Below are 13,129 nucleotides of genomic sequence, written 5' to 3'. Positions count from 1 at the left end.
AATTCTGCTGATAGCCTGATGTTTGACTATCTACTATGAAAAGAGGCATTTACAGGTTTACGCGGTCCTGAATCCTATTGCGGTCCAAGCATTATATTATGTTGGCTAAAAGCTAACTTATCGCCTTAGAGTAAGGCCCCTCTCGATTTTCTTTTCTACAAGTCCAAAACCCAGATAAAATTAAAAGTCTTTCAGACTCTCTAAGTCTCTCTAAGTTTCTCTATTCTCCTATATTCCCTATTCCCCTTATTCTTATCACTATGTCAAAAAGTCGGTTATCCCAGTTTTCAGACCATTATAGGGCATCTCCTGGGATAATTCAATGGATCTGCAGGAAAGATAAAGTTAACGTGTTAAATAGAGGGAGTTGATCCTGCCACACCCGCCTCGCTCGTGCCACACCCCTTCCTAATATGGACTAGCGCCAGGGCTTTTTCTCAGGGCTTGTATGAAGTCTGACATCGGTTGGCCACGACTCCTACCAACCTACTTACTTACCTACCTTAACACCAACGCGTCCGTCTGATAAAGCGTCATCATCGTCATGGAATCAGACACTATAGATGACAGCGCTGATTGGCTCCTTGCAAGGTCGTTAGGCCTGTTCGATACTGCTAATTCCCTGATCGTCCCTGAAGACGGTCTGCCAGATGCGTCGGACACTCCAGCTGCTCCTCTCACTATTACTACCTCTGAATTATCTTCATCTTCTCTTCCTTCTCCCCCGACTGATCGCGTATTTTCCAATGAGAGAGATGCCATGACCTTCATCAACAGATTTACAAAAGAACATGGCTATGCGCTGACTACAAAGAATTCTAAGCGTGCTCGAAAGACAACGAGATTACAGCACGTTATCTACAATGCAATCGTGGCGGAAATTATCGAGTTAGAATCAATGAAGCAAAGCGTTCCCGGCAGTGCAGTACTCGTCTAATTAATTGTCCATTCCGTACGATTATTCAGCGAGATCCAGAGTCTTCTACTTGGAGAATTGAAGTCACAAACCCGAATTATAATTATGTTTCCTCACCTCTTCAAACACATCCTTCTCTGCGGAAGATTGAGCTGGATAAACAGTCAGAAACAATACAACAACAGCTTAATGCTAGGATCTAACTACGCCAGATTCTTTATACAGCTAGACAGAATCAAGTAAACTGTCTCATTTCACGTGATATCTACAACTTACGCCAGAATTTGTACTACAAGTTCCTTGATGGCCGGTCACCAATCTAAGCACTGCTAATGGGCCTTCCAAAAGACGATAGCTGGCTGTTCAACCATGCTGTAGATGCAGATAATCATCTTATCGGTCTTTTCTGCATCCATCGTTCATGTCTTAAGCTTCTTCGTGACCATTCGTACGTTCTCATCATGGACTGTACCTACAAAACGAATAACTACAAGATGCCGATGTTGGATATCAATGGGGTTACGTCTATAGGAACTACATACTTTGTTGGCTTCGTTTTTATGTATAACGAAAAAGAGCCTTCATACAATTTTGCGTTGACCAATCTAAAGGCTGTCTATGAACACCTCAAGCTCTCTCTACCACGGACTATTCTAACTGACAAAGAGCGTGCTTTAATTAACGCATGCCAGAAGGTCTTTCCCTCGGCTGACCACATGATCTGTCTTTGGCATGTCATGAATAATATTCATACAAAAGCCCGTCCCTTGCTTCATAAGGAGCTAATCCAGTCCCTCCCAACAGCCCCAGACCCCAAGGATAAGGACACAAATGAGCAGCTTAATAAGGATACCGAGGATCGTTTGAAAAAGATGCTTCCTAAGTTTATGACGGTTATCCAGGCCCCTACACATAGTGACGCAATGACATGCTGGCAGGCTTTTAAAGATAAGTATGATAACGAGATCTTTCAGCCTTTGCTTGCCTACATCGAGAAGGAGTGGCTTAATGAGGATACAAAACCTCAAATTCTAGAGTGTTTTACCAATAACTTCTTCCACCTTGATATGCGCTCAACCTCACGTGGAGAGGCGTCCCACTGGCGCCTAAAGAAAGATCTAGGCACCTCAATTGCTGACTATCTTTACGTTATCCAGTCATTCGAGAGATCAATCTGCCACCAGCACAACCTCTGCCAAATACAGATAGACCATGAAAATATTGAAAAGCCACTTAGAATGCTCCGGTCATCTCTTTTTGGTAACGTCCTTACACGAATCTCCCAATTTGCCCTTTATAAGGTATTATCAATTTATGACAAATTCCTGCTACGGGGGGACAAGAAATTGCCTATACCAGAGGCTTGTACGGGTAACACCCAAGCAACACAGGGAATCCCATGTATCCACATTATTGAAGACCATATGAAGCATCAGAAATCCCTATCAGTCAGCCACTTCCATCCGCAGTGGTATCTGTATCCTGCTGCTGATACCTCCCCCGGATCCTCGTACAATTGTACTGGAACCCTGGATAGTTCAGTCCGTTCGAGGACGGCCAGCCGGCTCACTAAATAAGATACCATCCTCAACTCCTTCAGGGTCAGATCTTCAGAATTCAACGGACGAGCCACTAAGACGCTCTAATAGGCCAAATAATGTATCTACCAACTCGTTGTCTTCACGTGAGCTATCTGCATTTGAACGGGTATTAGTTTAACACAAGGTTACGAGACGCCCTAGGAAAGTACAAGAAGAAGCTATACTATCATCTCTATTACCTCTTGCTTCGTCTGCTCTTATTTTTTCCTCTCTTCCGCCTGCACCATCCTCTCCTGATGTTTTAACTACTGCCCCAGCGCAGACACGCAGTGGTTGTACTCGGCGGTCCAAGCAGGACAGTCAGTTCGAGTATTACTGAATCTACGACCTTATGTCTTGACGAAATCACGCCTTTATGACCTCTAAGCAAGGCTTTATGACTCTGTATGAATGATTATATGATCTACTGGATGTAGTATCGTGTAATGTATTGTTCTCGTTATCGCCCATCACGTGACACGGAAAACCACTGGGCCACGAAGGTCACGTGATGGTATGTAGGGCGGAATTAACCCTTATTGGTTCGTGGGGGGTGTGGCAGGATCAACTCCCTATATAGATACTAGTAATATTTCTATTACGGCTATATATCGAGTACGCTAGATAGTAAATACTTTTAAGTTTAATGATTAGCTATAACTCTGATAGATGATAGAAAATGTTAATTTAATGTATAAGTTTGAGAAGACGCTAATCTGATATCTAATTAATTTAAAAACTAAATATAATACGAAATTAACGATCTTTACGATAATTTCGGCGAAAGCCTTAGCGCTAAGGCGGGTAAAGATAAAATACAAGTTAAAAAAAAGATTAATGAAGGTCTTAACGTTTAATAAACTAAAAACGGGTAAAGATAGTAAATCAGTTAAATTAGAGAAATTAAGCTCTAGATGAAATGGATTAGTAGAATAATAAACGATTAGATTAAAATTATTATAATAATTGGATTTAGCAATTGAAAGGATCCAATAGAATATATTAGACGATTAAAATAAAGAATATAAGTTTATAAAACGAAATAATAAATCAGGAATTTTTCATTCGATAAAATCTAAATAAAAATGTAAAAAGGACAATAAAAGGGGGATGTATTACTATTTATTTACTCCTTATATAATAATTTAAGATAAGTAAAAGAGTTAGGATTTAAAAGGTCCGCTGAAGCGGCCGGGATTAAGTACGATTGCTGATTAAGGATGACCGACCATTAACGGTCTAACAAGCGTAGGTTTGCAAAAACTTTAGTTAATTTTGGATGCGTAATAAAAATTTATTAATAACTTATATTAAGTAATCAAATATAAAGAATGCTTTTTTAAGAAACTATAAGTTTATTTTATAAAAATTTATCTAATTCTTATACTAATTATTTCTTCGTTAAAGTCAATTATAATATAATTGGTCTACAGAAGGCAGTCTATTAATTGGATATAATTTAGTCTTAATAAAATAACTAATACTAATAACGTACTTCACGGGTGATCCGGCCACCACGCGTGATCCGGCTACCTCACTGAGTTCCGATACGCTCGATCAAATTGAATCTATTCCCAACAACCCAATCTAACGAATTAGAAAATAATTCAATTATCTCTAGATACAGGACATCTAATTCTAGTATGACCTGGAGTATTGCAATTAGAACACGTCGGTGGACGCCTTCTTGGTGCAGAGGAAGCCTCCGGGACAGTATTGCTAAGAGGGCGGTCTGTAGTATTCAACTGCTCATTTCTCAATGCAATTGAATTCCTTGCTTCCTGCACTGTAGCACCTAGATTAGGTAACATTTGACGTCTAGATCGCTTTTTTTTAAGCTGCTGACGAGCAACTTCCTAGCGTAGAAGGCAGTTTTCTTGAGCCATAAAATGCGTGCTGTATAGGGACATTTCAAAGCCCCTTTCTAACTGCTCTAGACGCGCGATTGATACCTCAAGCACGCTAAAAACTAGATTTCGTGTATTACTGCGAAGCGTAGAGGCCTTCCGGCGCAGCTGGCGAATCGTGCGAGGTATAGTAAGCGAGGAAGTAGTAGAAGATCGAGTCCCCGTAGGGGGGTCCGGGGTCAAAACTCTTGTATTAAGCTTATCAAGCACGCGTTGAGGATCAAAAGGGGCTATTCCTGTTGCTATAAAGCCATTCTGAATATTCTGAGGAGATAAACTGGCTCGCTGGGCCGCAGGGAAGGCCTCTAAGAAATCGAATTTGTCGATATAGTGTTTACCGAGATAAGATCAATGCTCAACAGATCTCCCGTATGCCTTTTTTTAAAGGTCCAAAGCAACCAACATCCAGGGGTTGTAAGAGATGAGATAAATGAGGAAGCATACATATAGGAATAATGTTATTTTCCTTGCAGATTGCATCAAATTTAGGTATTAAATGACTTCCAAAGCTGTTTAAGACTAGCAATCGATATCGGCCAACCGTACGCCCAGTTATAGTAGGAATAAGAGTCTTTTAAAGTTATCTCAAGCTTATTTTATCGGTTTCCATCCGTTTGATAATAATTCAATACGTTAATCCTCTGGAAGGCTACCGCTATACTATCCCTCGATTGGCATCTTGCCTTTAAAAACAATAGTAGTCAGTAATGCGAATCCCCTGGCGTTAACACATTCAATTGTCTTTGCCCATTCTCGATTTCCTGGCTGAATAAGCCATGGCTTTCCAGGCATTTCGCACCTAGTAACAACTTTAGTAGTTGCCACTAATCCCATAGAAAATACTGTTTCATCAAAGTTATAGATATCTTCAGTTAGGATCCCGTTGTCCGTACAGATCTTCTGCAGTTGACTAAAGAACTCCCCAGTAATCTTAGGATCTTCACATAAAGCGCAGGAATAATTATAGCATCTAGAGAACCTAGACTTGAGCTCTAGGCGCCTGTCGGTAACCCAGTTTGACCTGATAGGTTTAGGAGGGTATTAGATGCAGTTCGGAAGATCAAATTCGTCATTTCTCATACGTGATTATGCCTAGGGGGGCAGCCACGGGTATCCCTGGATACTATCTATTGCACTAAATGATCCTCCTGAGTTTGAGATAGCCGGAAGTTGTGGTTGCGTTATTCTTGTTGAAATTTGCTACCTCTTAATCGGTTTTGCAATGTATCACGCGGTATATCGAAAGTTTTCGCTACCGCACATATTGAAAGAATCTCGCGATTTATAAAAGCTTGGATTGCAAGTTAGATCCTACCCTCTTGTTCCATTCTTTTAGAGCGTAATCCGTTTTTTTCGTGGCATGGTGGTTGGGCAAAGTAGACGCGTTGGTTGAAGCGGAGAGATTTAGGGGGGGTGGCCGGATCACGCGTGAAATACGTTTTAGCAAATATTTCTTGTTTGGTAATTTGTTAAATATTTAGTCTAGATTTTCATTTTTATTTAGTGGCTTATTGGGGTAAAATACCCTTTTAACTATTTTAGTTTTAAGACAGTCTAATGTTTTATATTCTGATTTAGAAAACTTTTTGTAAATTTTGATAAGATATTTGCAGCCGTATTTTTTAATTTTAACTTAACTTTAAAAGGAAATTTAATTATTAGGTGTGATATTTATCTTCTAGCCTTTTTATAATTATAGAGTATTTAAACAGCTTTAATCAATTTATATCTATTCTTTACCCGTAAGCCCTTCGGTCCTACACGGTTTTCTCTCCTAGATAGCGAGATAGACCGGATGGCTAAAGGCCCAACGGAGTAACAACATTATTATTATTATTATATATTTCTTTAACTATCGTACCCATGGGGAAATAGGCCAATAGCTAATAAGACCCTAATATTACCTATTATTTCAATTATCCTGTAATTTACAAGCTTTCGTAACTCATATATTTTACTTAATTAAGCCTGCCGTAACTCTCTTTAATTTCATATTATATAAAGTCCTTGAATATAAAGTCCTTGAATATATTGTTAGGAACAATTATTAATTAAAATATTAATATTTATTAGTTATTCCCTCAAGGCGTGCCCATAATCGATATTCTAAATTATTAATATTCGGAACCTATATTACTGTTTTGTCAGATTTTAATTTTTTTATATTTCCTTTATAATCTTCTTTTAATAGGATTTAATCCCACTAATCTTTTTTAGTTATACCTTAATTACTTCTCTTTTTTCTATAATTTTTATTAGGACTTTTTTTAAAAAAAATAAGGTAAGCAGCTAGTAACTTAAAAAATTCAATTATTTAGGGTTAATTAAAATATCCCGGGTATGTTATAAATAATTAATATAGTTAAATTTCTAAATTAAATACAGCAAAATATTATAATACGTATGATAAAGTAAAATGTAGGTAATTGTTTTAAAGTTTTATAACAATAAAGATTAAATTTATATACTTAATTGTAATTAAAACGTAAATTTTATTTATATAGGCTTAAAATAACGCATTTACTTTAAAGATAATAAGTTCATTATATTTAGACCTGGGCAGAACCCATGGGCCGGCCCAAATGGGTCAAGCCATTTAGGACCATGGGCCGAAAAATCGATTTTCTGCCCATTTGGCCCATTTGACCCATTTTAGGGCAAAAATTAGTGTGCATGTGGCTTTCATAATTTATGCAATTTAGGCGAACTCTTGGCTGTAATGCCTTGTAACAAGAATAAGTATAATTCAGTTGAAAGAGAGTATTTTAATATTACTGCAAAAATAAACTATCTCATATCCATCTAATAACCTTGAACGCCTTCGAACTCTTCCTGAAACCCGCTGTATATTTTGCTCGGGCAAATCAGGCTCCTCTTCACACGTAGGCTCCTCTTCAGGCTCGTTCTCAGGCTCGTCTTCAGGCTCAATACTCTTTCGCCTCTTCAAATGATATTGCGAAAGGCCCTCCTTATTGTCACTAATCTCTATAATATCATCTTGCGTACGCTCATTCATTTCTTCTTCTTGGAGCTCTCTCTCAGATTCACTTGCGTACTCTCGAACGAAAGCAAGCTGCTCCTCTTCTAGATCAAATCGAATACCACACATAAGAAGCATTAGGTCCTGGATAGTACTCGATTGTAGTGAGCCACGGCGATAGTGGCAGATATTACGCGCAGAGTTAAAGAGACGCTCTACGCCTGCGCCTGTAGCTGGAACAGAAAGGATATCTCGAGCGAGAGCTGCAAGCACTGGAAATCTGTACTTATGATCTCTCCAGAATTCGCGCGGGGGTATTAATACTGTACCTATTTAATGATTTAAGATTAGAAAGAGTCTTTGATTTAAGAATATATAATAAGAGAACTACTTACCACTCTTGAGATACTGAGTGAGCTCAGAGACTGGTGCAGTAGGCCGACTATCATAAGCGAGTAGTAAATCAATCTCACTCGTAGGTTTCGCGTTTTGTATACCTCTAGTCCGGGAGAGAGAATTATAAACACTATTTTCGTAGTGTGTTATTCGGTCTTCGAGACTTTGTTTGTATTGAGCAGCAAAGTCTTTTTGATCATCCTGCCAATCTGGGGTTTGGAAGAATTCAAGTTTATACTGCGGCGCCGAAATAGTCCCAGTTGAATATATATCACCGAGACCCTCAGGGTCAGTTATCGTGTAGTAGTCTCTGAGCTTACTTTTAGCTGATCTTAGAGCTTCAAGCATTTGTTGTTTCCATCCGATCTTCTTCCGTTGTAACTGGCGAATGCGGTTCTCTAGATGATCAAAAAGACGATTATAAATACTGAAAACAGTATGAATAGTCACATCTTTAGTCTTTGAGAGAGCAGTGATAAATTTGTAGAAAGGCTAAGTGATACAGATCAAGTAATCAATCTGCTGCCACTCATCTAATGTAATCTGAAGATGAGTGCGATGAAATTCAGAGCAGAAAGTATCAAAGATAGATTGTAGCTTCTTAGCCCGGCGGAGCATTAAGAATGTCGATTTCCAGCGTGTCTGTACGTCTTGAATTGGGAATAAAGTTGTATTTGACTGAAGGTTTTGAAAGGATTCGCGGCGTTGAGGACTTGCATTAATAAAGATAGCGAGGTTTCGGATCTTAGTAAAAGATTGTATAATTAGTATTCATTCGATAGATAAAAGGAATAGTAATAGGATCAAACATTTTTTAATGTATTTGCCATACTATACTCTCTTACCGTTTAGCGAGCTATTTTCGTATGCTCTTCAGACCAGACTGTGTCGATATTCTCATTCATTGGATTGGCTTTCAGTTGACCAAGAAGCTGCTTTAGGCTTAACTGGATCACATGAGCAAGGCATGGCACTCGGATAAGAAGAGTATCAGATCCTAGGCCCTGAGATTGGAGAGAGTCTTGCAGAGATGAGATAAGAGTCAAATTATTAGACGCATTATCAGTTGTAACGGCTAATATTGGCCCTTTAATCTCATATTTTTCGACCAGATTCAGTCCTACTGTACTTAAATAAGCCCCAGTATGAATACCTGTGAGAGGCTCAAAGCCTAGTAAAACTTCCCGATATTCCCAATCAGTATCGATAAAATAGCCAGACACTGCCATAAAGGCCTGTTGGAAGGGAGAAGTCCAACAATCTAAGCTTATTGAGAGCTTTGCCTTTGGCGGGAGCTTCCGAAGTATCTCTTTCTGCTGATCTTGTGCTTTTGTTTGAATCCGACGTTGTAATGTTCTTCGAGAGGGAAGGCTTATAGCAATTGGCGCTTTCTGAGCTAGTTATAGAAGCTTAAGAAATTCAGGGTGTTCGACAGTCGCAAAGGGAAGCCGTAAGGTAGTAATTGTAGAGATTAATTGGTGTTCCCAACGAGTCTCACTGAATGGTTCTGGTGCGGTTTTTGCCTAATAAATAGAAAAGTTAGCTATTATCTAAGAACTCTGTTAATCTAACTAAGGACTCGCCTGCTTCTGTAATAGGTTCCGGATGCTTGAATGACCCTTTGTTTTGCATATTACCCGTTCTAGGTGTCTCCGTAGGGCAGTCGTTCCTTGTTTCCCCGTTGTCCCTGTTTTGATATGGACTGTAGAATTTGGATGATTTAAAATAGCTCCGCAGTGTTTACACATTACCTTAGGTTGCCCAGTAACAAAATGAGCAACCTGTTCGAAGTCAGCCCATATACCTGCTCGCTGGCCTTTTCGATCCCAGAAAGTAGATTGATGCTCAGAGTGCCCGCTCTGTGTCTGAATCCACCAATCGGCGAATTGCTCTTTATTCATATCTTCGCATATAACGTAAGTTTGTGCTGGATCTGTAGAGCGCTTGAGAGATGAGGGAACAGAGAGAGGCAAAGGAAAGGAAGTTATTTGGCTTGTAGAAAGTTCGGGCGCGATACTTTCGGAAAAAAGATAGGATGAATTATCAAATTCGCCACTCTCCGAAAGGGGTACTGAGTAGATATCTGATAGTTGAGACATGATAAGAGTTAATGAAAGAGCTTAATGATCCTAAATGAAAGAGAGATCATAGTTTACTATAAGAGAGGAGAGAGTAAACCTATATTTTAGTTAAACTGCAGTCTTCAGATAGCTTGAGCACTTATGATAATGCAGTATGCTAAATATAGTTTACATAGACAGCCTGAGATAACACGTCCGATATCTTTCGCGATAATTGGCTAATCAATCTCCTAGCCCCATATTTAATGGCCTCTTGGCCGGCCCACTGGCCTTCGAAATTTGAGCAAAGGCGTTCCCCCCAGTTTTTATTGGATCTATAACTTTTTTCTCACTCTTCTGCGTGTACCTTGAAATGAATTTAACCTACTTCCTACGCCTAGATTATATAATAAAAAGCTTTTATAAATATATTAGACTATTCTCCATTCTATTCTCCGTTATATAACACTGAAAAACCTACACAAAAAATTATATCCATCAAGATATCAAAAAACTAATACTTAGAACAGAAGGATGCATTCAATCATTAACACCTAGATAGTTATATATTTCTGAGTTAGACGAGAGTAAGTCGTAATCTATTGTGTAATTTGCCATAGCTAAGGGCGAAAAATTGAGACGGCTATAAAATATACCAGTAACTTTGGATATTTTGCATATTAATTATGCATATCTAGGGGCCAAATGGGCCAAATGGGCCAAATCGTGGGCCGACCCACAGGTCTAATTATATTGGTCTAAGGCCTTACTTTATAGATTAAACCATAAAATTACTATTATAGAAAGGTATCATAATCCGTATATTGTCAAGGTGCGGGCTGGCGGGGTAGTAGAGCTAATGGCAGGCAGGCTAATAGTTCACAATATCTCTGAATTGCTACAGGGTCAAGCTATCTACAGGCTTATAGACAAGACGTAGCTCGAAGAGCTACAACAGGATCTTCAGGCAGGCGGGAGATATGCGGATCCCGGAACGGATAATATAGCGTTCCGGGCTACGCCGAGGAGGTGCCTCAGGCACCCTAGGTCTGCACCGTGACATATATTACTAGTTATTATTTTTTTTTCTTATTATAACGCTTAATCCACACACACACACACACCTATTATAGAATGTAAACAGATATTATGGCCAAACTAAAGTAAATTAAAAAAAATTAAAAAAATTAGAAAATTTATTTCCCCCAATTAGTTAAATAATTTTATTATCTAAATTTTTTTGGTATCTTTAAATATATAAAAATCTAAAAAAACCGTTATAATATTTTTAAATATTTTCATATGTCTGTAGCTAATAAACTAATAATCCTTTAGACTATTTGCCCGAAACCCATAGTTAAAAAAATTAATTTTATAAAATTCTCTATTTTTTAATATATATATCTCTAGGGGCCAATAAAGCAACGTATAATTTTCAATTAATTATAAAACTAAAATGATACCCGTAAATTTAACTATAAAAACTGTATATTTATCTTCCGTTTCTACATAGATTATAGAGATAATCTTACAATTTACTAAAACCATTATAATTCTTATATATTTTAAAATATTATCCCTAGGGATTCTTTTAATATACAAATTATTAATATAAAACTATATTAAAAAGAATAATGGCGTAAATTTTATAAATACCTATTAAATTTTTAAAAGGCTTACTATAAACCCTCAGATAGTACTACAAAAAATTCCAACCAAAAATTTATATGTTTCCATCACTAATATATTAATCTATATCACTTTTATAAAAGTATTTATAATATATTTACTTATAATAATTAAAAAAAGGTAGCTAGAGGGCTTTAATTCAAAAATATCATTTAATCATTTAATAATCAGTTATATAAGAACTAACTAATCAGTTAGATTAAAGTCTAAAATTAAATTTATTATTAAAAATATCTATAATTACAAATTTAAAACCTTTAAAAAGACCTCCCCTATTGAACGTTAAACATCTATAGATATCTTAGAATAGTTATTAAGTACTTATATTCAGTTATAGAACTTTGAAAGAATAGATCTATACTGAAGTTATATGGATTATAACTGTGATTAGGTGAATTAAATATATATGCTCTCTTTTTTACTGTAAAAATACACCAATTACTATATCGAAAAGTACTATAATATTATACTATTTGAAGTGATTTTATAATCGTCTAAAATTGACTCTAAATACTAGAAAGACAAAAATACGCAAAAATTAATCATTAAAATCAAAATTTATAAATTTCTAAAGATAAATTTAATATTTATTAAAAAAAATTTCGGATAAACTCTATGCCGTATAAACTGGGCACTTAGGGTAATTTAAAATAATTTTAAATTAGTCTTAAAGTAATCTTTTAAAACTATTGAAAAGAATTATTTAAAAATTAATATTTTAGGAATGAACAGTCCTATGTTCCAAGTATATTTAGGTAATTTAAGTTCTTTTATTGTCTCATTAATATAAATTAACAAAATTATTGATAAAGATCTACTTTACCCTAAACGCCTATTAAAGATTTAAAAATTGGAAAAATATATTCTTAAAGTCTATTACAGCTATATAAATATAATTTTAAAATTAGTATCGGATATATTATTCCCAAGAAAAAAACGAATCTTAAATTACTTTTATCAATAAAAATACATTAGAGTATAACCCCCTATATTGATATTTTAAAGGAATTGGAAACAATTAAAATCTATTTGATAAAGAATCTATGGAATTTTTTATTTATGTTTAATATAAAATAGGGTTTCTACCACGTCCGAATATATCTATTTGAATTTAATTAATAAGCTTACAACGTTCTAATAGCTAACAAATAATATCTTTATTAATACGATGAATGAATATATAGCTATATGTGTAAATAATATTTTGACTTTTGATAAAAACAAACCTAAACATAAATATTATATGTAAAATGTGTTAAAGCGGGTTTAAATTACAGGCTTCTAGGCTATTTTTCTTATAAATATAAATTTCATATAAAAAAGATTTAAGTTCTTAGGTCTTATTCTAACCTCGGATAGTATTAAGTTTAATTTTAAAAAACATTAGAATAATTGTTAATTAGTGAATTGTTATTATAGTAAAATCCAGTTATTTTATAATTTTTATAATTTTTTTTGACGCTTTATAGAAGTTTATAGTAAAATTATTGAACTATTATACATTCTAATAAAGAAAGTAATAAATTCTGAATGGACCTCTAGTTACCAAAAAAATCTTTAAATAAATAGATAATAAATTTTTTGAAACTCTAATATTAAAT

The 13,129-nt window shown here is 35.9% G+C and overlaps 3 protein-coding genes across 3 annotated transcripts; 2 read left to right on the top strand and 1 right to left on the bottom strand.

Annotated features, from left to right (window-relative positions):
* Window positions 1-544: 544 nt before the first annotated feature.
* KD926_003705 (uncharacterized protein) lies at window positions 545-937 on the top strand (the record flags this gene model as incomplete). The annotated part of the gene is made up of 1 exon (XM_053094942.1): window positions 545-937. The coding sequence occupies one exon, from the start codon at window positions 545-547 to the stop codon at window positions 935-937; it is 393 nt and encodes a 130-aa protein (XP_052950342.1).
* A 311-nt stretch (window positions 938-1,248) lies between these two features.
* Window positions 1,249-2,493, top strand: KD926_003704 (transposase; the record flags this gene model as incomplete). Its single annotated transcript, XM_053094941.1, has 1 exon — window positions 1,249-2,493. The coding sequence occupies one exon, from the start codon at window positions 1,249-1,251 to the stop codon at window positions 2,491-2,493; it is 1,245 nt and encodes a 414-aa protein (XP_052950341.1).
* Window positions 2,494-7,101: 4,608 nt separating this feature from the next.
* Window positions 7,102-8,127, bottom strand: KD926_003703 (hAT family dimerization domain-containing protein; the record flags this gene model as incomplete). Its single annotated transcript, XM_053094940.1, has 3 exons — window positions 7,102-7,126; window positions 7,214-7,712; window positions 7,779-8,127. The coding sequence occupies 3 exons, from the start codon at window positions 8,125-8,127 to the stop codon at window positions 7,102-7,104; spliced, it is 873 nt and encodes a 290-aa protein (XP_052950340.1).
* Window positions 8,128-13,129: the final 5,002 nt, after the last annotated feature.

The sequence above is a fragment of the Aspergillus affinis genome (assembly GCF_023601865.1).
Source record: "Aspergillus affinis strain CMG 70 chromosome Unknown NODE_193_length_43387_cov_85_936597, whole genome shotgun sequence".
NCBI lineage: Eukaryota > Fungi > Ascomycota > Eurotiomycetes > Eurotiales > Aspergillaceae > Aspergillus > Aspergillus affinis.
Note: the sequence above shows the minus strand (reverse complement) of the source record. Positions and strands in the feature narration are given on the sequence as shown.